The 26,847-nt window shown below is 46.3% G+C and overlaps 3 protein-coding genes and 1 long non-coding RNA gene across 25 annotated transcripts in view; 2 read left to right on the top strand and 2 right to left on the bottom strand.

Moving 5' to 3' along the window:
* CPAMD8 (C3 and PZP like, alpha-2-macroglobulin domain containing 8) overlaps positions 1–13,332 on the bottom strand; it is a 39,105-nt gene extending 25,773 nt beyond the window's left edge. For 2 of the 3 annotated variants that reach the window (XM_046904715.1, XM_025144412.3), the window contains exons 1-19: positions 13,132–13,332; positions 11,081–11,232; positions 10,651–10,673; positions 9,760–9,925; positions 9,591–9,643; positions 9,123–9,140; positions 8,099–8,153; positions 7,837–7,950; positions 7,002–7,086; positions 6,611–6,719; positions 5,912–6,139; positions 5,577–5,747; positions 5,083–5,211; positions 2,971–3,160; positions 2,355–2,527; positions 2,100–2,249; positions 1,821–1,982; positions 588–730; positions 169–234 (exon numbers count right to left, since the gene is read on the bottom strand). In XM_046904715.1, the coding sequence (XP_046760671.1) occupies positions 169–234; positions 588–730; positions 1,821–1,982; positions 2,100–2,249; positions 2,355–2,527; positions 2,971–3,160; positions 5,083–5,211; positions 5,577–5,747; positions 5,912–6,139; positions 6,611–6,719; positions 7,002–7,086; positions 7,837–7,950; positions 8,099–8,153; positions 9,123–9,140; positions 9,591–9,643; positions 9,760–9,925; positions 10,651–10,673; positions 11,081–11,232; positions 13,132–13,214 (2,270 nt within the window). In that variant the 5' untranslated portion in view covers positions 13,215–13,332. The remainder of the gene's footprint in view (positions 1–168; positions 235–587; positions 731–1,820; positions 1,983–2,099; positions 2,250–2,354; positions 2,528–2,970; positions 3,161–5,082; positions 5,212–5,576; positions 5,748–5,911; positions 6,140–6,610; positions 6,720–7,001; positions 7,087–7,836; positions 7,951–8,098; positions 8,154–9,122; positions 9,141–9,590; positions 9,644–9,759; positions 9,926–10,650; positions 10,674–11,080; positions 11,233–13,131) is intronic. The other variant, XM_015300168.4, reaches the window with a different exon arrangement.
* Positions 12,758–18,870, top strand: LOC112530456. Its single transcript, XR_003072088.3, has 2 exons — positions 12,758–12,900; positions 14,001–18,870. It is a non-coding gene; the product is annotated as an uncharacterized LOC112530456 (long non-coding RNA).
* HAUS8 (HAUS augmin like complex subunit 8) lies at positions 18,186–25,746 on the bottom strand. 9 transcript variants are annotated; one of them, XM_046904594.1, is made up of 11 exons: positions 25,091–25,196; positions 24,512–24,595; positions 24,377–24,432; positions 24,042–24,135; positions 23,194–23,307; positions 22,592–22,674; positions 21,942–22,013; positions 21,504–21,662; positions 20,343–20,484; positions 19,320–19,461; positions 18,186–18,994 (listed from the first exon to the last, which is right to left on the bottom strand). In XM_046904594.1, exons 2-11 carry the CDS (start codon positions 24,555–24,557, stop codon positions 18,874–18,876), a joined length of 1,029 nt encoding a protein of 342 aa, XP_046760550.1. In that variant the 5' UTR covers positions 24,558–24,595; positions 25,091–25,196; the 3' UTR covers positions 18,186–18,873. The 9 variants fall into 9 exon arrangements, with proteins under 9 accessions (XP_046760550.1, XP_040509496.1, XP_046760545.1 ...); XM_040653562.2 differs by having other exon boundaries at positions 21,504–21,659; XM_046904589.1 differs by lacking the exon at positions 24,512–24,595 and having other exon boundaries at positions 24,311–24,432; positions 25,103–25,746.
* Positions 24,723–26,847, top strand: part of MYO9B (myosin IXB) — a 40,444-nt gene continuing 38,319 nt past the window's right edge. For 7 of the 12 annotated variants that reach the window (XM_046904588.1, XM_046904586.1, XM_015300063.4 and 4 more), the window contains exon 1: positions 25,286–25,365. The gene's annotated coding sequence lies outside the window, so the exon portion shown is untranslated. Of the gene's footprint in view, positions 24,878–25,285; positions 25,977–26,847 lie in introns of those variants that run through there. The other 5 variants (XM_040653559.2, XM_015300059.4, XM_040653553.2 and 2 more) reach the window with 4 other exon arrangements.

Below are 26,847 nucleotides of genomic sequence, written 5' to 3'. Positions count from 1 at the left end.
AGGTGACATCTCTGTATTATTGTTAGGGAGGGAGATTACTGATTAAAGCATTAATGATGGAAAACAGTAAAAATCAAAACAACGCTGTAGCTCCAGTGTGCTTTAAAGAACACTGCTTGAACAGGACACGACCCACTGGGTATAACTGAAGGAATTCCCCATTGGTACCTGACGTTGAGGCAGTGCCATATCCACGTTTCTGGAAAGAAGGTTCTTTTTCTCTTCTCTGCTCTGCTGGAACAAGAAATAAACCTTTGGCAGTAAGTTCTTTTCAGCAGCTGGTTTGGACATCAGTTGGTTAAGTTGGTGTTATCAGCCCAGCGCAGCTCAGGTGATCAAACCAAACTATCCAGCACAGGACTGAGTAAAGTGAACGGGTGTATAATTCATAGCACAAACCACACAGCCTTCCCAGCTCATTGTGCACACATCAAACAGTCCGGGGGTATAAATAATCTTTAAAAAAGCTTTTAGAGTTTACGAGTCCAAATTCTTTCACCAAGCAAAACCAAGGGAAATACCTACAGCACAGTACCCACAACGGCATCATAGGGCCTCACTAAAACGAATAAATAAATAAGAGTTACCTCTGTGCCATTTTAGAACGCATTGTGGCCACCAATGTCCCGGTGTGAGGCTGAAAAGCTGGGACAGCCTCATCCGTGTACATGCCTCCATTCTGCCTGTGGTTTAAGCTGACTGTATCCGTCATCACCACCAAGCCGGTTTCCTAGGTAATAAAAATGAAGAGGATAAAGAAAAAAAGAGGAAAAAAAATAGAATCAAACGTGTAACAATGAGAACTGCTCTGAGTAGAATCCCTCAACCTTATTCTGATGTTTATGGGGAAAATTCAACCAAAGTTTGAGGATTTTTTTAAACACTTCATGGAAAGTTAAAGTGACCATTAGTGTGGAAATACTCAGGCACTTCACAGGCAGAGGCTTTTATCAGAAAGGCTTTGTTGTCTTGAGAAATGCCTTTCACCAATACCTAACGCTGCTGGGTACGTCTCACTGTCAGGTAACTACAGGTGAAAAATTATTCCACATATTTTTCCCCTGGAAGATTACATTCTGGCTTTTTACCCTTCCTCAGAGTTTCCAGTGTGTTCTGCTGCAGTCAGCAGGCATCTCGCGTCAGACATCCCCAGCTCTGCTCCACCAGAAATGCCAAGCAAAATGGAAACTGCCCGCACAGCTTCACAGGAAGAGCACAGAATTCACTCTGTCTGCCAGTTCTGTCCCCTAAATGCACTTATTCATAAGAGACAGCAGCTCCCAGACTCCGAGGGGAGCACGGGCTTTGTTCTCTTGCACATACACACTCAGCTACTATTAATCAGGTACACACCAATGTGCACACACACCAGCTACAAACTTATGGCTCTTTTCCCAGCAGTTTTTGCTTCTCAGAGAAAAAAAAAAAACACATCAGAACAAAAACCCCAACAGATTGGGGAGAGGAGAAGGAGCACTGACTCCTGCAGCAGAGGGTATTAAACAAGGAGCTGAGCTCACGATTATGAGATGAAGGATATGTGGGGGATTGTGGATTCCAAGACAATACAATAAAACAGTTTCGCTAAATATGCAGGAAGGATGAAAGGAATGGAAAGACACGGGATCCAGAGGAAGCAAGGATCATTATTATTAGCAGTTGCATGGATTAAAAATGGAAAGAGCCTAAACAATTAAACACGTAACGTTTCTCTACCCCAGCCTATCTCTAAGAGTGGTCAGGATGGGAAGCCCACATAAAGAGCATAACACATCCAGCAACAAGACACTGCAGAGAGAATTGAGGCTGACGCTTCCTACTGTGAAGGCGAAGCGAGCATCCTTGGTGACATCCCAGTGCCAGGGAAAGACAGAAGATCTGCGGCGTCGACGTGAGGACATGCCTGGCCACCAGAAGTGCCCCTCCTCCTTCGGAGCTCCAAAGGCATCGGACACGTCGTACTCTGCGAGCTCTTTGAAAACCTGTATGGTACAATGGAAGAGAGCGCCGTTCTTAAGCAGAAAGGCTGCTTACTACAGGCAAAGTGCAGACATTGGCATTAAGAGAGAAAGATATCAGTGCTTCCAGCTTCATTTTACCTGACTGGCTGTCAGCTGAAAACCTGTCTTCAGCAAGTAGACGCTCTTATCCACAGTGGCAATGCAAACACAGCTTGACTTTGCAGCTCTGACCTTGATGTTCACAACATCACCTGGTCTGGTCTCATTTGCTGAAAGAGTCACTGCAACCTAGGAATGTAACATTGAACTCATCATCTCAGCTTGTGCTCAGCAGAAGAAAACCAGGAGCAATGAGACGCCGTCCCTCCTCTCCATGAGCTGCACTGCCAATACCTGATTCTCAAAGGTGGACTTCACAGAGAACTGCAGGCTGTCTGTGACCCCTTCTCCGTTCTCCCTGACGTAATACACCAGAAGACGGCCCAAGGGAGCCATGTTGTGAGATACTGAGAAACGGAGGAAGGTCATGCAGACTTCAACCTCTGCTGCAGGGATATCAGTAGGCGCTAAAACACAAATGGTAGGAATGGCAGTGTTACTCATAAAGTCACCCTCCCCACACCCTTTCCAAATGCTGCAAGGCACAGAACTCCCCACCAAGGACCTGCATCCTTCCCTTGCTCCTGCTGCATGAGTTCTTTTTGGGCCCTACATCTTTGCCCTTCCTTCCCCTCCCTCTGACTTACGTAAGAGGATAGGCAGTTAGTATTTATAACACGAGTGGTACAGAAAAGCTGGATAGAGAATGATTATCCCGTGTTCTTAATAACATAAGGTCAAGGAAACACATGGTGAAGTTATCAAGCAAGTTATCCCTACTTCTCTTGCACAGTTACTCTATGCCTTTTATTAAGGGGGTATACAATTCAAAAAAGCATCCTTAAGGTCTGTAGAGCAGTGCATTTTTTTCCTGAAGATCGGATAGAGGTTGTGCTCCTGACATTAATACCTGCTCCTGGGAAATGAGTGACATCCGTGCTCTTCTCAAAGGGAATCGTGGCTCTTTTGCTCCTCTGCTGAGTGATGTTGCTGGGCTGCAGCCCTGAAAGGACAATGTTACCTCGCGATGCCACTTCATAATGAAGAGTGAAGTTGCAAGGACATGTGGACTTCACTGCAATCCAAGCCTCCTCTCCTACCTGCACTCAGAGACGGAAAAGCAAAAGGTCTGGTCTTTTACAAGGCATGCTTTTCATTTATAAAACACAGAAATCTATTTGGGTCTCAGACCATAAGAGATGCAACCCTTCTAAGAAATGTATGCACTGAAAAGAATATCACACTAGCTCTGTTTGCATGGACTGACTCCCTTCATAGTAAAAAGAGTTCTGTGTTCAGCTCTTCGCTGCCTGCAGATCGAGCAAGAGAATGGGCCGGGGGATTGCATGCATTAATGAAAACAATAAAGGAATCTCTGGAATCCTGAAAGTTAAGCCTTTTGGCACAGAGCAGCTGTCAGAATTGGTTGAATTTTAGACATCCCTTCAGTGGTTTAGCCCAACACAGAAAGATGTGATGGGGGTGGGAAGAGACGTGTTTGATCGTCCTTGCTCTTTAAATGAGATTACATATAGTGATTGCTTTCACATGACAAATGCTAATTCAAATAACGAACACGGCTTGAGATTACTGGGAACAGATCTGAGGGAAAATGCTCTCAAATTACACAACTCCTGATATTAATCTGAGTCAGGAACTCAAGGAGCTGTCAAACATACAAGCAAACAAGGCAGCAAGCTCCTTTTTCTCCTGGGTAAACACATCTGCTGCCTGCAAAGGGCATCAGAGCAGCACAGTGACTTCCTGCACTGAAGCCCCATACCCAGAGCTACCTGTGCAGTACTGAATAACCTGGAGATGGAAAATCCCCCACATATTGCCAAGCTGCCACTGAGAGAGCATTCTGCCAGGTTAGTAGGAATGATTAAAGCCTGGGTAATACACAGCCAGCTTTCCTCCAGAAAGCACAAACTTCTTGATTCTGGATCATGAAATCTTATGTTGTGCAGGATTTCTCCACCAAGTGCCACTCCTGATCCTCCTACCATTTAAAGCATAACAGCGCCCGCCTAAGACTGAAGAGAACTGTTAAATTTCAATAACATTTGGAAAAACATCTTTCTTCAGCACTAACAGCATAAACCAAGAAGGCAGGACTTGAATAGAAGTAACCAGCAATGGTTAAATACAGTCAGAATGCCACAGAGTCCAAGAAGCACCTCGTGACATTACATACTTGAAGTATTAAGAATTCCCCAGTGGAAATGATGAAACAATCCATTAAAAAAAAAATGAACGTAGCTAATTGGAACACCCAGTAAGAGTTGGCAAAGTGGGGAAACAGTTCCCACATCAGCTGGTCATCCAACTCCTAGCTTTCCCACAGGAGAATTAGTTCTAATCAGGTTATAATAAGAACAATGTGTTCAGATTAGTAGTGTATAATCTCCTTTCCATACCTCAGGAAACTTGCAGAAGATTAATTACCCATTAAACTACCATGAAATGCAATGATAAAAAATGCTCTTATTTAGATACCATGAGACTGAGACTGAAAGCAACCTGACAGCTCTGCTGATAACAGAACTCTGTGTAAGCGTTGCCACATCCCACAGTGCTTTATGCAGAGCAGTGTGCAGCCCCTCAGGGATGTGCATCTTTCTTGGCACAGAGCAAATCCCAAACAACCCTCAGTAAAACAGCATGCAGTAGGAATCATGGCTAAATCAGATCATTCGCATTAGACAAAAGTCATCACAACTTCTACGTAGAAGAACACACTATTAGCGAGGCTCCTAGAACACGACCTAAGAAAACAAGATTATGTGCAAGTTTGAGAACCCAAAGACTGAACAAACCTAGCTGGGATTTGAACGGAGAGTTATAGAGAAACAACATGTTAGTAATAGGGCTTCTTCGCAGCTACTTCAACCTTTGTAGTGGAAGCAGCAACAGCCCAGCACCCCAGGAAATAGAAGCGGCTGGAAATATTTAATTAGAGTAAAGTGCAGAAAGCCAAGAAATGCAGCTGTTGCCATAATGGAGCATGAAGCCAACATACCTGGAAAGGTTTATCTGGTGCCTGGAGCTGGATGTGACACTTGCTGGGTGAGTACCAGCTACTGATGGACAAGTAGTTTGGCAGATACTGATCCCCAGATGGTCTCCCATCAATTGCTGTCACTTTAGTCTTAACAAAAGTGATATCTGAATGTTATTCATACATAGAAAGTCTGATTCACACTTTATCCCCGTCTCCCATTTTATATTATCTGGCTGCTCATCTCTATTGCCGTCTTTACGCAGCAAAAGCATTCTCAAAACATTGGACGGTTATTGCTGTGTTGAATCGTATTTGGAGAAGTATCTTTTCATGATGGCCATAAACATCAGTTCCATTAGCAGCAAGAAAAAAGCAGGTGTTTGCTGCACTTAAATCAGTAAGTTGAAGGTAAAAGGCATTAATTTCCTGTTTGTAGTAAAGACTCACAAGTGCAGGTTTGACAAGATTAGTTACATTAAAGCCCACTAATCCCATAAAGAGCTTTCACCCACCTCCAGCCAGACATATTGGGCAGCTGTAGGAATGGAAGGGATTTCAAACTCCACGAGGCCATTCCTTGACACCAATTCACTTGTGTAAACATTGTCCTTCGGTGTGAGTTCAGCTTTAATCCGAACAGTGACTCTGTCAGCAGGACTTCCATCGGGGTAGGTGACTTCTACCTACACAACAGTTCATGTACAGAACGGGTTTTACTTTGCTTGCAACTCTGGTCAATGACAGAAACCGCAGGTGGGAAAAACACACCAGAAGATGTCATATTTTAAACCAGGTCTGTATCATTTTGCATCAACTGCACGTTGGTTATCTCTACTTTCAGCCTTACCTTTCCTTTGTAGGGCAGTCCGGGTTTGAACTGTTTCCTGGTGTCCTTGGAGTACTTGATGTCAATCAGCTGTTTCTGAACAGGCGTTGAGTCGTCGAATGTGACCTGTTTGCTCCCATCAGAGCTGACCACCGTGGCCCAGATATTGACTGTGCCTCGAAAATGCTCCGGGACATCAGCAGGCATCATTTCTTTCACACACACATCGAAAACAGCAGAGCCATCAATCTACCAAGTGCATCGGGGAACAGAAACACAAGTTTGCATACGCGTCCAAAAAGCATCCAGAAGGCAAATCTAAAGCATAGGCATTCGACAGGAATTTGCGGCAGTATTTTTAAAGGCTGTGTAGTGTGGGGGAACTAATGGGGGCAGGGGGAGAGAGGGGAGAAAGCAAGACTCTGTTGGTTTGGTTTTCCTCCCTTGTCCATAGTCTGGACCAGCTCTGTCCCCATCTCTCACTCTCACATTCTCCCTCAGCCCCACGTGCTCTAAAACAAGATCAATTGTATACCAACAGATTCTCTTTCCCCCAAATTACAGCATATATTGTAAAAACATGTAATATGTATGTATTTACTATGCTACACCCATTCATTTCCTAGGCTCCCATCAGTGACACAAATTAGAGCCACAGTATTAACTTCAAAGAGTACAGATGAGGCATTTTATTGCAGCTGACTCAATGGTCTCCCTCACCTGGGTGGTCTTGAGGACAGGGTGTCCCACTTCATGCCTGTAATACCCTACACCATTTATAGTCATATTGACAATTAACTTTCCTGTCACTGGTTTTCCAAATGTATATCTGAAATGGAAAGAAGATAATGAATAACTTCCAGCTATTTTCTGTTTCCCTGAGCATATCAAGGCTAGCACCATGTGACTTGCTCATCTGGAAAACAAACAAACAAAAAAAATCACAGAAGGTTTTCCAACCTATCATTTTTAGCATGTTTTATGAAGGCTCTTACACTGGAAATCATCTGAAAAGTCTTCAGCAGATGAGACCTGAGCTGCAGTGACTGCACCATCCTGTGTGTGCACTACAACCTACAGTAATTAAGCCTTAATTGCAGCGCTCTCCTACCTGGCGTGGACAGTTCCTTTTTCACACGCTGTAAGGTCACGAATGTAGCGAGGTGGGTCAATCAGCAGCTCAAATTTTGGTAATACTACAACAGAAGGAAACGACACCAGAGTCTTTTTCAAGGAGATCCCACTGTCCAGATTCTAGCAATGGCATACCCAGCTCTGCCAAGGTCACTGCTTATGGTCAGATGAGGGCAGCATCACTCACACTACAGGGGTAGGACACTGAGGGGAGAGGCAATCAACAGGAGCAGCAAACCAAGACAACCTTGACAAGACCTGAGCAGCACATCTCAGAACTTTACTTCTTTCTGAGGAATCTGTGTTCCAGGATTCGGGTTGAAATGTAAAGAGGGCAACTTGCTGCTGACTACTCCACAACATATCAGGAAGGAAGGTGCGATATGAGCAGCTATCAGTGCCTACAGGAGCTTGTGTGATGGGGTCAGCAACCATCGGTGGTATGCTGGGTGGAACAACACAGCTTTCATCATACAGGGGACTCTGAGACCAAGAGGGGGCAAACACAGCTCAGAATTACAAGGAGGGCTCTGGGAAGGGAAGGAAAGCACTGACAGACTGAGAGCATCTCTGAGAGTCTTCCAAAGCTAAATTAAATCCCTATTACATAAATGGATTGTGCAACACGACACTCCATTTCATAGAATCACAAGGTTGGAAAAGACCTACAAGGTCGTCCCGCCCAACCGCCATCGTTTCCTGATGACATATTTGCTATTCCTCAGGTGTTCCATCTTCAGTAAAAATCTCTCATTGTGATTTGTTCCTCTAAATACGCCCGGGTTACAGTCAAGGCAATCTGGACAACTTACCGTATTTCTGCACTTCAAAGGATTTGTTGTATGTGTGCCCCTGCATTTCAGCAAAGATGAGCCACTCTCCAAACACAGGCTGATCAGACAAAGGAAAGCTCATATTCACCATGCCTGAGAAAGGAAACAATGCACTGTGAACTCTCTATCACTCATTAACCCTTGCATGGGCTTACTGTAGACAACTCAGCGCAAACAGAAGCGAGTGGCATCCAGCAAAGGTAAATAGCAACACATGGAGCTAAAATAATCTTGAACTTACCACAGCAAAATGGCTTTAAATTGTTCCACTCTATCATACGAGACCCCCGAGGATCCTGCACAGAGGTTTGGGAATGAGAAACATCACAGTGAAAGTGAGCATCATTAATACATCCAACTTAGTTAGCAAAATAAAACACATACATAAACACACACACACCTCACTGACAGCTTGTATGTAATTAGCTTTTGTCCAAACATTTCTGAAGTTATTTTACTGGGGGTGTTTGCTGTCTAAAATTCAGTGCACATTTAAGGACACTGCTTCTATGGCCAGTGCAGAAAGCAGGCACTGCCAAGGGGCAGATCTTCCACCTATCTTAAGTCACCTATTCTGGATGGGATGAACAGGCTTCTGAAGATGCTTTCTTTCAATTTATAGAGGGAGCAGTATAACCAACAAGACAATTTTTAGATGACAAAGCCAGATGAAATTAATCCTGCTGTCTTTGTCAGCATTAAATCTGTGACAGAACGCAAACAAAGGAAGAGAGGGAATTCTTCTACTTGCTGACAGCAAAAGAAAACATATGGCTTAAAAAAGACTAGACACAGAAGGAACCTCTCATTCACCTCATAAGGAAGAAGACAGGAGCACCCTTTCCTTGCCATGAATTTCTATTTTCCACTATCATAATGTGTGGGTGCAGAGATGAGATTGACCCTGCTATACCAGCCCAGCCAGATGAAGGATAGGATTGTGTCTGCATTGAAAAGAAGGGAGAAATTGAGTGGGACTGTTACAGTTATAAACCCCAGAGAATCTAGCCAGCTCTTCTCAGGCAGAGAAATGGGCATGAGTTTCTGAAACCGAAGTTGAAAACAAGGATGCTTGTTGGTGATTAAGGAAACAAATCAAAAGAAACACCACAAAGATGTGTTGGAGACACAGGAATACAGACGATGGTGCAGGTTAGAGTTGGGAATGGCCATCATGGACTGGGGAAGTTAGACTTGTTCCTCTCAGGGCTGTGGCAATCTCGTACCTCTACAGAACACATGCTGGAGGATCAGCAGATACTCACCACTACATAAGCTTCAATCTGAAAGGGAAAAAAAAAAGAATGAAAGGCTGTAATGAAACAAGACTACATTCTGCTTCCTGGCCCATTGCTGAGCAAGGCATGGCACACAAAGGGACAAACTTTAAACATCTCTTCTTCAGTTGGCCTCGGAAACAAGAGTTTCATTCAGGCACCTGAGGGGAAAGGCAACGCTTTGTCTATCTGTGCAAAACCTGAACAGAGCACAAAGCTGTAAGCAAATCCTTCCCATAATTGCTTCAGTACAGCTACGTTGTACTTAACGGCGCCTCAACAGCAACAAGACCACATTAAGACAATAAAACTGCAGCAAATCTCTTGAAAAGCCAAAATAGACAAAGAAATTCAACTCTATTTCTGAATCAGGGTGTGTCAGAACAAAGCCCAGGTGGCCACAAACGTCAGTGTGAAATAACACAATTCCAGGGAAAACAAACCAACTCCCCTTACCCTGTCATTGAACGGCCTCAGGTCCGAGGTAACCGTGAACAGATTGATCAGCACTGAAAGAAGGAAAGGAAACGTTCATCACAGCTGGCACTGAGCAGAAGATCCCATCTCGAGAAGCACTGCTTGAAAGCAGCCCCAGCATCCGATGAGTTCTCCGAGGCCACCTTACCTTTTTGTTTGGGTTTATAGACAGGCTTATCAGTCTGGATGAAAACCGACGATCCTTTGCTGTCAATAGTTACTGTGGTGTAGTTGTGAAAAATGTAGCCCTCCTCTGTCACGTGGCGGTTGCCCCACACTTTCAGATGTCCCTGACCACGAAGCCCCGAAGGCACCTAGAAAAGAAGGGCACCATAAGGTTAGAACAGAAAAGCTTTGGAGCTTCCCCATGACACTGGGGATGCAGGCACTACCCTGTAGTACTGGACTCCAGGGTGAGCAAAGAGCAGCCGCCTGCTGCAATGCACTGCGACTGTGTGCTAGCAGGAAAGAGAAGAGCATGCTGGATATTTTACAACGTAAAAACTTCAAAGGAGGCCAAGTCATGCTAAGAACACGGCAGGAAATTCTCTTCTGCCTTTTCCTCATCATTCAAGTGAAGTATTTGTATCTAAGTCCAGTAAAGGAGAGAATAAATAAGTATCAAACTCTTTCTGGTAGAATGGAGACGCTGTGCTGTGCCACAGCAACATCCCAGGCCTGACCCCAAATACCTGCAACTACTGCTACAGCAGTCAGACTTCTTTCCTTATGGCACTGCATAGAAAAGATTCATTCAGATGCCATCAGCTCCTGGCAGGAGCCACATACATCCCTGACATAGCAACAGGGGCTGCCACTTCTGCAAAATAGCACAGAGCCACAGATTGAGTCGTGGCTTTCCTTTAGAGGTGTAAGGGCCTGACAGCTGGGTTCTGGCGGGGTGGACTTGGTTGGGTTCCCCATCATCCTCCTGCAGAGCCTCCAGAATGGGACCTCTGTTTGTGCCTTAGAGATCAACTGTGGCTGAAGGAAAGTCCCTCATGTTCTGATTAAAAATATCTTAATAGCTGACACTCACCTTCAGTTTGATGGTTCCTTTATCTAAAACAGGAAAGAGAGACTGTGTTAATTTCCTCAGCAAAAGGTACTGCGTGTTGTGCTGTGAAACCCGAATCAACAAAACCAACACAAACAGAACCTCTCCTGATTGCTGAACACTGCCATGTTTTCACTTTAGATACGATGACCACACGTGTAAGCATCATTCCCCTCAATTTAGTTAGCAACTGCCAGCCAACGTCCAAGAGAAAAAGGTGAGGCAGTCTGGGATCCCATACATACAAACCACATCAGCACAACCACCACTGCAAACACTGAGCAGCCAACAATGAGTTCAGTCCTACTTTGGTTCCAGCTGCATTATCACCCAAAGCAGTTCATTAAGGGACACTGACGCTCCCCCAGAGCACCTCGAAGTGATTTCCAAGCTCAGAACAACAACAGCTCACCCAGAACGGTTCCGTGGCCCCGTGACACAGTTTCTCCTTTCACAACCAACTGAATCTGGACCGTTGTCTCCTTGACAGCATTGAAGATGGTCACACTCACAGCTTCCTCAACACCGGACCGGAACACAGAAGGTGCCGCAATCAAATAGCCCCTAAGATGCAAGATTGGAAGCGGGAGGTCATGAAGAGTAACAGGAGTGGGATCTCATCTGTGGGACACTCACAGTGCTAAGAAAAGGTGAAGGACAGACACAGGTTACCAGAACTGCCCACCTGGGGCCGGGTCTCTGCATACCACCAGCAGTCCCAGCCTTACACAACTGGCACGAAAGGAGCACAGGATGCACATAGAAACGAACGGAGTTAAGTGAGTTAAAGGGTTCAACCTTTCATATTTAGACACCAATGTTGTTGTATACAGAAGATAGGAATGTTTATTGCATAGACCTAAATAAACTAATATACAGTTAACTAATCATAAAGAGACTGAACGCCCCGATCAAGTAATTACATCCTGCAACTTTCCAACTCCAGGCAAAGAGGAATACCTTAACAGGCACACGGTGTTAAAGCCACCCTTTTGGCAGCCTCATCTATAGCACAATCTGTGTGTTTCTGAATGGAACCTGTACCATCCCTCTGTGATGAACGGTGCTCTGACACAAAGTTATCCAGTTAAAGTCATACAGAGTCAGAATTCCCTGATGGGTTTGGCTATAAGCAACACATTCACGTTCTCTTCATGGCATGACACCTTTCTGTTGGCTCATTTGTCCAGGTTTTGTTGGTTGTTTTCTCCACCCAAAAGGACTTTTTAAACAAGGCAGCTCCCCCTATGACAGTTTAAGAGCAGTTTCTCAGCCCATGCCTTTCCCCAATGCTTCAGGTCAGGCTGCCTCAGCCCGTGATTAATTATCACTCGGGGTGAAGACGATGCTGTTTTACAGCCCCCTCAGTCATCTTCTATCAAATTCCAGCCCCGTGTCTCGCTCTCAGCAGGCCTCATTGCCATGGAGATCCCATTACCCCGAAGGAAGTTCAGGTCTCTGCGGCATTCAGGTCACGCCGTGTGGGGGATTTATGGACGCAAAACCTTCTGGTCGCCAGGTTTGAAAACTCATCAGAACAACAATAAAAAATTACTGCTAAGTCTGCTCTCGCTCAGGAAAACATCGCTGATGGACCCAGAGAGGGGGAGAGAGCCCATCTGCACCCCCACGGAACGGCTCGACCCGAGCTGTCAGTAAGCGCAGCGCCGCGGTGCCGTATGCGAAGCACATGGATGCACTTTGTCCTGAACTGCTGCAGCTCTTCGTGCAGCCCCAGCCTGCTGACACAGCCACGCGAGCCAGCACACAAATGGCATCCGAATACTAAATATTTTACTTGGCAGTTAAACAGTTAAGCTGACAGTGACTGGACAGAGCCCTTAAGCACGTTTGACTGAGGGCTCTGTCAGCTTACACCAAAACTTGGCAGGACAAGAAATACTTTCGAGCAAGCAAGTGAAAATGAGTTCTCCGTGGCACTCGGTTAATGCGGCCATTCACGATGCTGACGAGCCACAACGCACCCGGGATAAAGAACAAAGCAAACCTTCATCAAAGCGAACCTAAACGCGCCGCAACAAAGCGGGGATTCCACTCCTAAAAGCCCAAACCCCACAACTTTCCCCGCAGAGAAACGCCGTCCCGTAGGACGTCCCGCAGCGGAGCGCTCCTCAACCTCCGGCAGCGCTACCGCCGGCACGGCCCGGATTCCTGAAATAACTGCTGCCAGATAAAAGCTCCGCAGCCCCGCGCTGGAGGAGCTGCACACAGGTACTTCTAAGGATAACTTCCCCCCCCCCTTTCTTCTCTTTGCTGCTCGCCTATGCGCTGTTGCACCGGCGAGTACAAACGTGCTGCTCGCAGGGAGCGCCGCAGCGCCCCGAGGCTTTGTTACGGCCGCAGCAGCCGCCCGGAGCCCTTCGCCCTCCTTCCCCGCCGCCCTCCGCCCACGGAGACACCGCGGCCGCGTTCCGGTACGCCCCGATCCCCGCCGGTACTCACTGCCTGCCGCGGGGCTGCGCTGCGCTCAGGCCGCACAGGGTCAGCAGAACCCCCCAGGCGCAGCGGCGCTCCGCGCGGTGCATCCTGCTCCGGGAACGGCTCCGCAGCCGCGGCGCTCTCCGGTGCCGGAGCCTTTTGTTCCCGGGGCGCAGCCCTGCTGGTTCCGCGGCCGCCCCGCGCCGGGCTCGGCTCCCCGGTGCCTCTCTGTGGCCGCCGCCCCCGCCGCGTCCCCGCCCCCGGGCCGCCCCCTCCTGGCCCCGGTGCCCGCTCGGCTCCGGCCGCGGCTCTTTGTCTGCGGTTCCCCGCCCGCTCTGACAGCGCGCGCCGCGGGAGGGGGCCGCGCCCCGACCTCCGCCTCTCGCCCGGCCCAGGTGCGCCGCCACGTGCGGTCCCAGCGGCCGCTCCTCCTTCCCCCGCAGCCCCGATTCCGGCCGGAGCTACGGCTGCTCTCCCGCCGAGCCCGAGCAGCCCCGCGAGGACGGCACCTGCGCGATCCCTCTCCCTCCTCCTCCGTCCCCGCGCGGTCTCAGCAGCCCGGCTCGGCTCGCGGCACCCCCGTGCTCCGCTACCATTAACGGAGCCTTTGGGCTCCGAGGCGCTCCGCTGTCCGACTCCGCGTGCAGCGCCAGCATTGCCGCCGCTCCATCCTCGTCCGCCCGCAGGCCCCGACCCGTCCACCTCCATCCCTGCCCGTGGGTACGGGGGGTCGCGGCAGGACGGGGAGCTCTCCCAGCGCCAGGCTGCGGCACAGCTCACAGACCAGGGAAAAGCAGAGACCCCGGTCCTCCATTCCTCGCTTTTCCTTCTAATTCTGCTTAGTTTGTCAAAGATCTTACCCTGTACATCATGAGGGGTCTGTCTCTACATAGGTCTCTTCATCAGCCTAAGGGCAAAGCTGTGTTTGTGTATGAAAGGTCACCCACAGAAGAAAAATCCTGCTCCAAACAAATAAGGTTTTACAAAAAGGCACACCGGTCATTGCTGCTCTGCAGCAGGAAGATGCACGAGCGTGCATGGATCCACATCCAAAGCAGCAGCAGTCATTCAGAGTGACAAAATGAACACCACGACTGAGGGACTGCAGAAACACCGCCTGCAGACCAAGGAGCTGCTCCTCCAACCACTGCGGAGGCAGCCCCGGATCACAGACGTGCTGCAACACAGCTCGGCTCTGCCCCAGCAATTAATGGAAGCCCTCAATGATGGTGGTAGCAGGAATTTGGTTTTCCCCCAGCACTGCAGGCATGCTTTAAAGTGCCAGGAAACTGGGGGGGAAAAAAAGCTATTTTTTTGTACATGATTTACTTGAACTTCATTTAATTTCTTCTAAGAAACAGAAAAATCACTGATGCAGAGCCCAGCAATTTCATTTTGTTCTGTAAAAGTACAGATTTGGATCCAAAAATCAACTTGAAGTTTTACCAAAGGCTCTTCTGGCTCCTGAAGAAAAGCTCATCGAGTTGCTAACGGTGCTAAGCTGCAGAATGATCCTGAATGTTTGATACCCACCCTCTCGTTAGCACCAGCATCGCTGTCAGCACAGCTTCTGCACGTTGGTCTTTAGAAAAAGCACATCTCATCTGAGGACTCCATAGGGGGCGGCTCAGTGGTCTCATATCTAAAGGAGTGCGACCTCTGCAGGGCCCTTTGCAGCTGTTAGGACTGGATGTGAGATAGCAGCACAGCCAGGCAGGTCTGAAAGTTTTAAAGAAATCACCTATTTAATACACCTTCAGAGCCCTGCACGCCGCAGCTCTCCTACCTGCACAGCAGCAGCACTGATGTGAGCCTCTCTGCTAAGGGTAGGATCTAAGAGCACGTTGGGATCCTGCAATTAAAGGCAGTAAGGAGGCAAAGTGAAAGCGAAGCACCCCTGCTGTTTTTGTGGTAAAGCAGTCCACGATTGATGCACAGCAGCTCACCAATCTAAACAATGATTTCGTTAATAGCTCTGCTGAGGTCAGGTAAGTTTTGAGTGTAATTGCATCCTGCTTCCACAAGCAGAACAATCACCGCCATTAATCACCCGCCCATCTGCACAGATGCTCAGGTTGCTCTTTGCAGGCTCACACCTGAGATCTCCGGGTTCTGTTCAGTAAAAACGTGCCACAAAGTGCTGCTGAGACTGCTTCAGAATGGAAGGTTTTCTGTGCAATGTTTGCTGACTGTAGGAAATAGGGCCGTTACCTCCTCTGCAGACTGCAAAGTCTTTTAATTATGGAGGTACTGCTATCCTGTAAATGAAGATAGAATAAGTTTGGTCTGAAGAAAAACAACAACAACAAAAAAAAGCTTTAGTGTCATTTCAAAGCGTTCAGTTACTGAAATGGAATTTTCTGTGCCTGCCAAAATGAGTCCTGTTCAGTGTGATGCAACAGGTGATGGAATTCCAGCAGCCGCCTCAGCCCACATCTGGGAACAGTTAGGAGTTTAAAGGAAGTTCTGTAAGCAGTTCTTATGTATAAAACCGATTCATCAGTGGCATCTATGGGCCATATTCACCACCGCCCGCACGGCGCATAGCTCACATTTTTGTTTGGCTTACAAGAAAAGGAGCTCTGCTGCTCGGGACGTTTGAGGATCCCAGGCACCGGTCCAGGCTGAGAACGTGCAGTGCTTCGTGGGGCTCTATGGGCCGTCAGGGAGGTGAGGCTGCGCTTTGCAGGAGGTGTGAATGCACTTCAAATCGGTTCTACCCTGATAGATGCACCACGTGTGAGGTGAGAGCTATCAGAAGTGCTCCTCAGACAAGAGGGAGATCTCTGGCTTAAGGGAAACCTGAGCCAGTGGTCCCCTCCTCCCAAGGGAAAAACACATTTGTGTCAGTCCTTACAAACTCAGCATCAAGAGAAAGGTTCTGTTTAACACCGTTATATTTACTGGGGGAGGAAATCACCAAAAACCCACAGCACCTTCTCTTTAAAAGCCATTTTTCACTCTCCCTTTTTCTTCTGTGCCTCTGCCAGCCCCTTGGAGGCCAAGCATAGAAGACTGCCAAAGCAATTGCCCTGCTGGCTTTGCTTAACTACCACAAGCTCATCAGCCACGAGGGTGTAATGCTACAGTGAGAGGGGAAGCACAGCAGTAATAGCAGGGTAGCAAAGTCTTTAGCTGCAGAAAACGAAGACAAGCCCAAATGCAATAGCTATAGAAACAAAGGAAAGAGGCTGCTTACCTCTGGAAGGCCTCAGGCATGCAGAGATCTCCAGCAGCTCCCCTTACCTCCACTGCCAACCCTTACATGAGGGCTGGGAAGGAGGGGATCCTGGCTACACCCCCTCCCGTCACTCAGCTGCATTGCATTGCATTGCATTGCATTGCATTGCACACAGCTGAGCTCCCCTGGGCTGGCCCTGCCCTCCCACCAGGTGCTCCATCACTGCTTCAGGCCGTGATCAGCATTTCTGCTACAGAGGGTGACCTATTCTGACAGAAACTGCAGATATACACAGAAATGCTTTAAGAATGTTTTAAGAGAAGCCGATTTGAAAGTATTCTGCAGAGCAAATCCTCCATCCTCGTGCCTGCATTGCAGGCCACACACAAATACAGAGCGAGGACCGACCTAAAGTTATTTCTGTGGACTGGGCAGGATGCTCACACCATCACTGGAAATGCTCTGAATTGGTGTAACCGGCGTGGCTCAGGGTGCAGTTCACGGCTGTTAGAGCTGCCTCTGCAGAGTGCCTCTCACGTCCCAGCAATCGCAGTCTGGACAGAGATCTGTTCATCACGTTCACTCTCAGCCTCCGGATATCCAACAAAGTGGTATTTACTCCAAGGCAGGGCAGACTGCAGAGGCCATGGAAGTTCTCATCAGCCTAAAATGCAGAAACATCTGTTGGGGTCACAAGATTCTCATTTGCTGTTGATGAGTGAAGAATCGGCTCCATTTGCAGCTGGCACAACAAAGGGCTGTAGGGCTGAGGAGACAAACAGGCCTTAATTTCCTCCTGAACTGCATCTCCACTGCAGCACAATGGCAAAAAGGGGTGATTCCTTGTGCTGACCCTCGCTGACCTTATCACTGCACAGGAATTACAACAAAAAATGCTGTAACAGAGCCCTCCTGAGCTGGAGGCTAGAGCAACCAGGACAGAACTCTCCAAGAAATACCACAGCTGGTACACAGCTTTACACAAGTGTTCCATTTAAGCAAGAAGGCCATTACACCAATGCCTGTGGTTCCTCTGAAGCAATAGTGCACATCCTCGTGCTCCTCACTGCTCTGTGCAGGCAGTCTGCCCTCAGCTCTGAGTTCCTCTTCACTTTGGGATTCTTGTGTGGGTAGTGACTGCCACCTGCAGCAGCAAGGAAGTACTTCCCTTCGATTTAGAGCTTTTTAATTGCCATCACAGCCAGAGCCTTTCCTCCCCCACCCTCCACCTTCCTTAAGGGTGAACACAGCAGCATTCCATCTCACTGAACACCAATGCAGATATATATTACATTTCCATAGCTTAGGAAGTGATGAGAGGGAGTAAATCCGGAAAGCAGCTGAAACTCTGCATAAGGCTTCTTTCAGCCAAAGGACAAACAGCTGAGTGAGGAGGTGCACCTGACACTACTATCAGAGCATGCACATGATATTCTTCAGACGGAAACCACTGTCCCTGAAATCTAACACTTAAAAGTGGTAGGAAGTCACTTAACTGAAGATGAAAGGTTTAATTTAAAAGTATGTCCCAGAACTACTTTTTTTTTTTAGCAATGAAGTCTACCATCAATAAATCCTTGGGCAGACATTCTGCCTTGTGTTGGTGCAGAGACTCAGTATTTAGGTTAGAAGTTTCCTTCTATGTTCACAATCTTCTGGCACCTGCACTTTGGGTGCCAAGAGGACGTGACTTGTCCCTGGGACTTAGTGCCTAGAAATCCACCCCTGTACACACTGGGTAATATTAGCCCTATGTAAGCCAGATAAAAACAAGAGCTTCTTTAGGAGATCAGTGAAGATTTTCAAACACGATGGCTCCTGATACAGCAGGGAAAAAAGTCCTTATTGTAAAATAAAGATCTAAAGTACTTCAGGAGAAAGCATCAATACAAAAGCGTTTATGTTTTAGTAATTTATTTACAAGACAATTAGGCAACAATTTACCAAAGCTCTACTTGTTACAAGCTACCTGTCTCCTTCTGCTCATCAGCCTCATTCTGTGCTACTCACATTGCTTTTCCTCTTGAAAAATCCAGATATAAGAGGCAATAAAGAGTTCTTCCAGAAGCTGTTCACCAACTGATTAATGAACACACTGTGCATCCTCCTGGTCCTCCTAACTAGATAAAATAACCATATAGTACAACAAACACAGTTCCACATCTTTCTCTTGACACCTGGCCCTGTAAGGAACACTACTTTGGGAAGAGTTGCAAACCAGTGCACTTGAAGCCAGGTGCAAGAAAGTAAAACGAGTTTAAGGATACATCATTCATGTTTGCTAAGAATAACATTTGATTTAATTTTCAATATTGTCAAGGCAATTTTGTGATGATAAAAATGACTGTTTAAAAAAATGCCTCCTTATGGGTAAGCAGAAGAAAATTCCATTTTTGTATCAGTCATACATGCTGCTGGTTTCACATTCTGGTATAACTGAAAAGCTGGATGTGTTGTATGTTCATAAGTAAAGCAAAGATACAGAACAAATCAAAGACAATAAACAAAAAAAAGTTTACTGACATTGATTTAGTACCCAGCCATCAGTAACAAGCAAGAATAAAACACACAGAAATCACAGACACTCAGTTGAAGTACCAGTGTTTCACAACTTCTACTCCATGATTGTCTTCACATATTCTTTGATTATGCAGTGAAACTTCTTTACTAGCTTCATATGACAGGTTCTGCACTTGTGTGAAGCTCCTGGAACAAATTAAGCAGGCAAAATCAGTTACTGTGGAGGATAATGTTGATTAAACCACAAGGGGTATGCACATGGAGATTCATAGTTTCCGTACCATATAGCCAGCGTCAGAAAGCAGCACACTGAAGTAGTCCATTAAGATTACACAGACAAAACAAAACAACTCTTTCCTTCATAGGCAGAGTAGGGACAGAAATAAAGATGCCTGCAACTTTGCAGGACTGTTCCCTCAATTAATCCTCCAATACCCATTCTGGATTCAAAGAGTGAGATCTATATGTTTTTCTCTGAATATACAGGGAGTTTTCACATTGTTGTAAATACCTTTGAAGTTCTTTCTCCAGTTTTTTGAACACGTCTTCAGTATCTTGCAGTTCACTGAATGCTTTTGCACTTTCTTCTGAGGAGTCTGGCATAACTTCTGCCAGAAGTTCCTGTGTGACAGTCAACTGCTCTTGCAGTTTGTCTACAGTATAAGAGATATTAAAAACATTTTTACAGATGCATACAGTGGCATTAATAATACAAGATTATGTAATAGCTACAGTAAGGAGGACTGAGTGAACTACATAAACTGTTGCTCGTTAAGCCATTAGAAAAAATCAGAAAAGCCCAATTACTTTTAGTTACAGAGACTAACAGTAACAACTCTATTTCTGCTATTTTAACTTGCTAACCAAGCTCATTCAGAGCACCTCACAGAATTTTACCACAGATGCAAGAGAAAAAAGTCAAGCTTTAAACTTCCAAAGTTCCATAATTAACTGCATATTGGAAAGTATCATCAACTTGAAATTTATCCTGTCCTGTCCTTTAGCATTCACAAAGCAAAAATACACATCTTATATTTTTCAGAATTTCTTACAGGAATTTTATGTTTTTCAATAAACTATTTCCATTTGTTTTGAAATGTAAGCAAGTTTCTACAGGAAGCACAAGCAAGTCTGTCCATGGGGCCATGCCCTTCAAACAGAAACTAAAAGACATCACAGTATTTCTACAACTCTTCAACTTGCTTACACATTAGGAAGAGCAAGGAAGGAAGAATGAAATGAATACAGTTTAAAAATCTCTTCTTTATTTTTTAAGACTGTCCTAATCTAGAAAGTTCATTTTCACCCTATCATATGATTAAAAAAACCTGTTTGACCACAGTTTAATGGTGAAATGGAGACGGTAGTTATTCATATCAAAATACATGACTAATGTTGCAGCCCAGTGTCCAAACTCTATGAACAGCACACAGAACTGCTCCAGTGACCACAAGCAGGTCTAGCAAAAACAAGACAAGTCTGGCACGTAAAAACATTTATTTCTGAAAGTATATTTTAAATGTAATTTTCATACCTAGGTATGTTGGCATATCTCCATCGATGTGAATGTTCTTAATGGGTAATTTATGTCTAGTGGCATCCAGAGCAACTGCAAAGCTTTTATACTGCTCTTTAAACCGTCCAAGAAGAGGAACAAGAGGAGAAAGTAGTTCCATCTGAAAAGGGTATGATGTATCAACACTTCTTCACAAAGCAGCCATTTTGTACATACAGCAAGAATGGCTTTTCGCTACATAAATGGGATTTAAGACTGGACTGATACAGAAAAACAATTTACAGTATATATATATGTATATATATACACACACACACACACACAAAAATCAACAACTGCCACTCTGAATTGTTCATTGACAGAAGAATTCAAGGAGTTTGTGGTGTGATATTCCTGTTTTGCCTTGGCCAATAAGGGTTGCCTTGATGCCGCGGAAATAAATACTAGCAGGTAAATTGCTCTACATTTCATCTTTTTCACTGTAGTTCTTTATTCTCCAAAAGCCTTATTTAATTTCCACAAAGCCTATTTGTTAAAAGCAAGCATATGTTCAGTTCTGCAAATCAGTTGTTCAAAACATCCTACCCTTTTAATCTGATGCAACAAAACTACGAAAATGCTGAGAAAGTGTGGAGGCTTCAGCTTCTAAAGATGATTTGCTATCAAGAAAATCATTAAAAATTTGTCTTCTTACAACTAGATCAGAACTACTGCTGTCTAACATAAAGTATAAGTGACAAGAGATGTTCACTACTCATTTAAGGGTTAGCATGTCTGCTCCAGTCATAACATCCTGCAGTTACACACTTACAATGTGGTTTTAAGTTGTTTACAGTCAATGCACAGGAGATGTAAACTGCACTAGCAACTCGTGCATTACTGCTGCCCCTTGCCTAACAGCAATAACTTCTCCTTCCTGCCTCCATAAGAGATAGTAAAAAAAAAAAAAGTGACAAAGGCATTTGTTTAGATTACTGGAAAGCACAACATGCTACAGCAGGAAGTAGATGTTTACAGATGCATAAAACTGTGCCTCAGGAGGCCACAAAAGCATAGACATCATCTTTTGAGAAACAACTACTAGATTATTACGTTCATTCTAGTAGCTATTAATATATTATTAGCAATGTAACAGATGTGTTGTTTAAACACAGAAGAATGAACTGTAATAAAGCCTACCTGTTTTACAAGCTCCTCATCAAGTTTTTCCTCTCTCTCTTTGAGCAGAATTTCACGCTTCAACTCATAGAGCTTCTCCTGTTGTCTCTCCTTTTCTTCACACAACATTAACAAGTTTTCTTCTGCTTTTTCCTCAAGCTGAGCAACATCCTTTCTCTGCTGTTACATCCAAAAGACATCCATAACTAAAGTAACTTACTCCTGTTTCCCTGGAACTTCAGTACATCCCTGCTTCAAGAAGAACCAGCACCAGCTTAATAAACTGGCACAGAATTCACTCTAAGAGAGTTTTCAAGGCATACCCATCATGCAGTTTTGGAGCACGTCATTTACAACACATAAAATCATAACAATCTGACTTTCATGGATTAGAATGCATACAACTTGATATCAAACTTCTTTTTAACCTGGAATGCCACACACTTGACTGACTCTCACCTTTACTCCTAGGTAAGTTAAGATCAGCTCCTGAGATCCCAGCTCTGCCCCCACAACAACAGGATTGTTTTTCTTGGGGAAAAAAGAAGAAAAAGAAAGAATATTCTAGATCAGTTGTGGCATTTAAGCAGTTACATTTTCAGGATGTAAATTAATTATTGAAAGTCCAGTTTGTGGTCAGAATCAGCATTATCATCAGCAACAGTCACCTAGATGAATATTAACTAAATGTATATTCTTTGTTCACCCAATCTTTATACTGTTCTCAGCAGATACTCAAAACACTAGAATAGAACTTGTAGACTGCTGAAGGAGATTAGGCTGAGTTAATTTTCTGACAAAAAATGGTTGGAAAATACTTAAAGTGATATAATTAAAATGGTGCATAAAAAGAATTAGCCTGAAGAGATTCTACAAATGGAGCCGATTTTTTTACTACAGCGAGCTAAGGTAAAATGTTGAGACTTACACCCAATGAACAAAACAAACGTTGCAAGCAGTACAATGGAGCTCTCATTTGGCTACTGCCCCAAGGCTTTAGAGCGTCTCAGAAACCTTAATGGTTGTTACCAACATTAGAGAAATAGGAAATTATCATTTCGTGTATTCTAAAATAAAGATGCTTAACAAATGGAAGCAGTGAGACTCACCGATTTCTGTTTATTTACACATGTCCCTTTATCTGTTTTGCAAGAAGCCTTTGGACTTGTAGCTTTCTGGCGGACAGCTTTATCTGTGTCATGAGAGAAAAGTTATTACTCTTTTCCACCAATACGTGGGGGTACGACAACAGGCATCAGATTCTCCAAAGGCACTAAGAATTTAAAGATGGTATGTCTACCAGTACAGAACGCTTGTGCTACATTTTCAGCTTCTTATTGTGCTCATGAGATAATGTGGATAACACAAGTATCTAATGTTAGGTAACAGTTACAGATAGATTTGGTACAATTTTCAGAAGGGCTGGTTATTTAACACTGATCTGTTACAAAGGCCTGATGTTACTTTGTTCTTTAACATTTGATCCTAAACTTCAAAAGATTAAAAAAGAGCACACCCAAAAGATACCAAAAAGAGGTTAACTCCAACTCTGAATACTTTGAAGTTTTTAAAGTCCTTAAGTAGACTAGAAAAATAAACTTTTATCTTATTTAACAACATCCTTTAGCAAATATAGTAGAAACCTATAATCAAGTTATTAGATATACATTTAAAAAATAAAATAAGAAATTAAACACGGGTAGAAGTTTACCATTAATAGCTGAAAGATCAAGGTCTGGTCGAGTAATTTTATCTCCATCTAGTAAAGTGGATTGTAAGTCACCTTTCTCAAAACTACTCTGATTTAACAAGCCAGAGGCAAGACCTGTAGAAAGAAGCCATTGGTAAACTAAAAGAATTGAAACAGATTCTATACAAGCTCACATCTGCGTATGAACTGTTGAGTCCCATCCTGAACCTCTGATTGAGCACCTGGGGAAAGGACTGGGTCAGCCCTGGGAGCACAGGTGAAGGCAATTCAGCTGTGAGACAAGAAGGGGTGCAGCCTGTCTGCATCTCTCTTAGACCTCATTGAAGGGCTGACTGCCACTCCATCTTTCTGGAGATCCCTCCTTGGTGAAGCTTTCCCTGCAATCCTAGAATCTTCTGATATGGGTGAGCAGTCTTCTTCCCTTCCTTTATAGCATCTCTCTATCCTGCTGGTCCTGCCCTCATCACACCTTTGTGGTAAAGCTTTTCTCATCATATTTATCTGTCCAATTGCTACAGCTTTTAATAATATGGGGCAAACTTTTACACATTCACTTTAATACACCAGCTGTGTACTCCCTAACTTACCTAGAGATAAAGTAGTTCAGAATTTTATCCTAAGCGTTTCCAGATTTAGTATTTTATGATAACATCCAGACAACAGTTTGCATCTCATAATCCCACAGCATGCTCCTACACGTTAATTCCCTTTGCATACAGATACCAATTAGCAGCGATACAAGTAATAGAAAACATCACCTTTTCAGATGTTTTTGAAGTTAAGAGCTGCAGATGCTGGTAAAAGATTGAGAAAATGACAGAATTCAAAGTCCTTCTGATAAGACCTACCAGCAGTTTCAGACTTCTGAGAGAGCAGTGAACTTGTTCTAGCTGCAGAAGATGAGCTGGAAGTCGATGACAAAAAGGATTTTGTTGAAGAGTTCTGACAACCAAAAAGCAGACAGGAGTGAATGCCGGCAGTAACCACAGTCAGCGCTATCTCACCACCTGCTCCAATGCTGACAAGAAGCTGCTGCTGTCCCGGGGTGCCCGTGTGCTCCGCGAGCAGCTGGGCGCAGCCCCGAGCTCCCACCCATCAATTTAACACCACCGAACACCTCACACATAACGACGGCGCTTCTGCTTAAGTCCCGCTGCCACAAAGTCCCAGAGCGCCCGAGTACCTTACTGGAACCTTTCTTATCGTACTGCAGGTAGCGGGACTTCACCACTCTTCTCCCTGAAAGAGCAGAGAGCGTTCAGCCGGGCCCGCGCCTCAGCCGGGAGGGCGGGGTCCCCTCACCTCACCCCGCCGCTACCTTTCCGCTTATTCTGGGACGTTTCTCCGTCCGCCAACGCGGACATCCTTCAAAAAGAGAGCAGGGAGTGGCAACGGCAGCGAACTGCGAGGGAGAAAAGCGGCGCTGAGGAACGCGCCGTCCCTCACCGCCACGGCCGCCAACACGTTCGAACCGCGCGCAGGCGCAGCACCGCCCCACGCTGAGGGGACGGAGGTGCTGAGCGCCCCCTGGCGGCGCGGAGGATTAAAGCGAATCCCCACGGACGGTCTCAGCTCTGCGCCCTCGGGGTTTCAGGAGGATGCTCCACACCTGAGCTGCGCTTACAGAGCGCTACGCTGCTCTTAGCATTAGCCTGCCACACGCAGGGAGGACCCTACAGAGGCCGTAAGTGATTCCAAACGCTGCCCTTTCCCTCAGCCGAAGCTCCCGCTGCAGAAGCCCAAGCCCGCGAGAAGGATCTCCTGTGCCACCCCAGCGCTGCAGAAAGCCACTTGGGGAAGGCGGTGAGCGCCAGCAGCGCCGTGAGGCGACGCTCCCAGCCGGGTTCTGGGGTTTTCAGGAATCCACCCACTCCCATTTCTCCCCGCAGGGCCCTGCCTTAGAAAGCACCTGGCCATCCACGAACACCCGCTCCCGGGAGCCGCGGGCGAGGGCGGGAGAGCCGCCCACCAACGCGCCCTACAGCGCCCCACACAGCACTGCCGCCAGGGGGCGGTGGAGTGAGGAGGGGCGGGGTAGGGAGCATGCGCAGTGCGCGCGAGGCGCTGAATGGGCGCCGCCCTGCCTCCCTCCACCCGGAAGTGGCGAGCGGCCGCTCCGCGGGGCCTGCGGTGGGCGGCGGCGCCGGGCGCAGCGCTTCACCAGCGCCGGAGGTAAACGGCGGCGGAGCGCGGTGCTTGTCGTTCTTTTCCTTTCCTTTTCTCCGTGAGTGGCTGAGCTTTGTAGCGGCGGTGCCTCAGAGCGACTTCATCTCGCGCTGAAGGCGGGAATGGGGCTGCCTGCCGGTGTGTGGGGCTGGTGCGGCGCGGCTCTGTGGGGTGGGGATCCCTCCGCTTCCCTCAGCGCTGGGAGCGGCGCTCCGTGCTGCGCGCATCCGCTGTGCCCGCGGAGCCTCTCGGTGCCGCCGTCTCCTTAGGGTCGGTCTCCCGGCGCCGGGGTCTCTCTAAGCAGCCCGTAGCGTTTCGTATAAACGGCTCCGCCTTCGCGCTCTCTGAGTGCTTTCTCGTTACCTTTGGGCTGTGTTTGACAACGTCACGGCTGCTGCTGTGCTGCTGTGCTTTATCGCGCTATCGATGCGTGCCTTGTGGCAGCGCTGGGTCCTCCTGCTGGGTTTGGCTGTGGAAGCAGAGCTGCGGGCGTCCCTTGGCGCACGTTCTGGGGCCAAATGCAGCAATGCCGTCCTGACTGTGACAGCAGAGGTGCCCGTGGTGCTGCCGTGGGATGATTTCTGGGTGCTGTTATTAAACCTGTTCTCTATTACTCTGTAAGTATTTGTGCAGAATTTATTAGCTGGCTCTGTTTGTGAGTTTGCTTTGTGAGAGGTGCTTTGTGCCCAAACGAGTTGGGGATTCCTCGGTTTTTGACCTCTGGAAATGAGCAGCTGGGGATGATCTCAGGCTGCTGGTGGATGCAGTTCACCTTTCACAGATGTCATCAGGATCCTCCCTGCTCCTAGAGGTGGACGGGTATCGATTTGACTACCGAGCTGTTTGCTAATAGGACCTTGTGATGCGTAATTAGAAGATCTCTGATTTCAGACCTGTCAGCTTCAATACAGATGACGGATGTGCTTGCCCTGGAGTCACAGTGTGAGGTAACTCCATGCTGGTTCAGCACAGTGGCGGTGTACCTGCAGTGCTGTATCTGTCAAGCTTTAGGAAGTCTCTGGTGTCTTTAACTCGGAATCCTGACAGGAATAGATATATTCAACTTAGGAAAAACGATATAGAGAACTTTTAAGACATAGATACATTAATCACAGCTTCAGGATTCACTGTAGTGCTTTTCTGAAGAGTTAGGATCGTATGTTTAGGTTTTTAAGCATCAAGCGCAATGAGATTCCTTACCTTCTTTTTACCTCTGAAGTCTTATAACATCTCTGCTTTTCAGGGCCATTTCCTTTAGCAGAAGCGTTAACATGCTAAGGTTAAACTTGAGAACTTGTGAGGAACAGTTTTTGTAGAGCCCTTGAATCACTTGTGGGTGTTTTGCTTTTTTCTTTTTGTCACCATGCTTGAATGTTTTGCCTCAAAAAGCTTTTTTATTAGCAACTGAATGCTCCAAATTGTGCAGTGATGGGGCACCTGACTGCAGTGGATAGCCCAGTCAGGGTGGGGAGAGTCATAAGCCTGTGT

This window comes from Gallus gallus, chromosome 28, assembly GCF_016699485.2.
Source record: "Gallus gallus isolate bGalGal1 chromosome 28, bGalGal1.mat.broiler.GRCg7b, whole genome shotgun sequence".
In the NCBI taxonomy this organism is placed as follows: Eukaryota; Metazoa; Chordata; class Aves; order Galliformes; family Phasianidae; genus Gallus; species Gallus gallus.
Note: the sequence above shows the minus strand (reverse complement) of the source record. Positions and strands in the feature narration are given on the sequence as shown.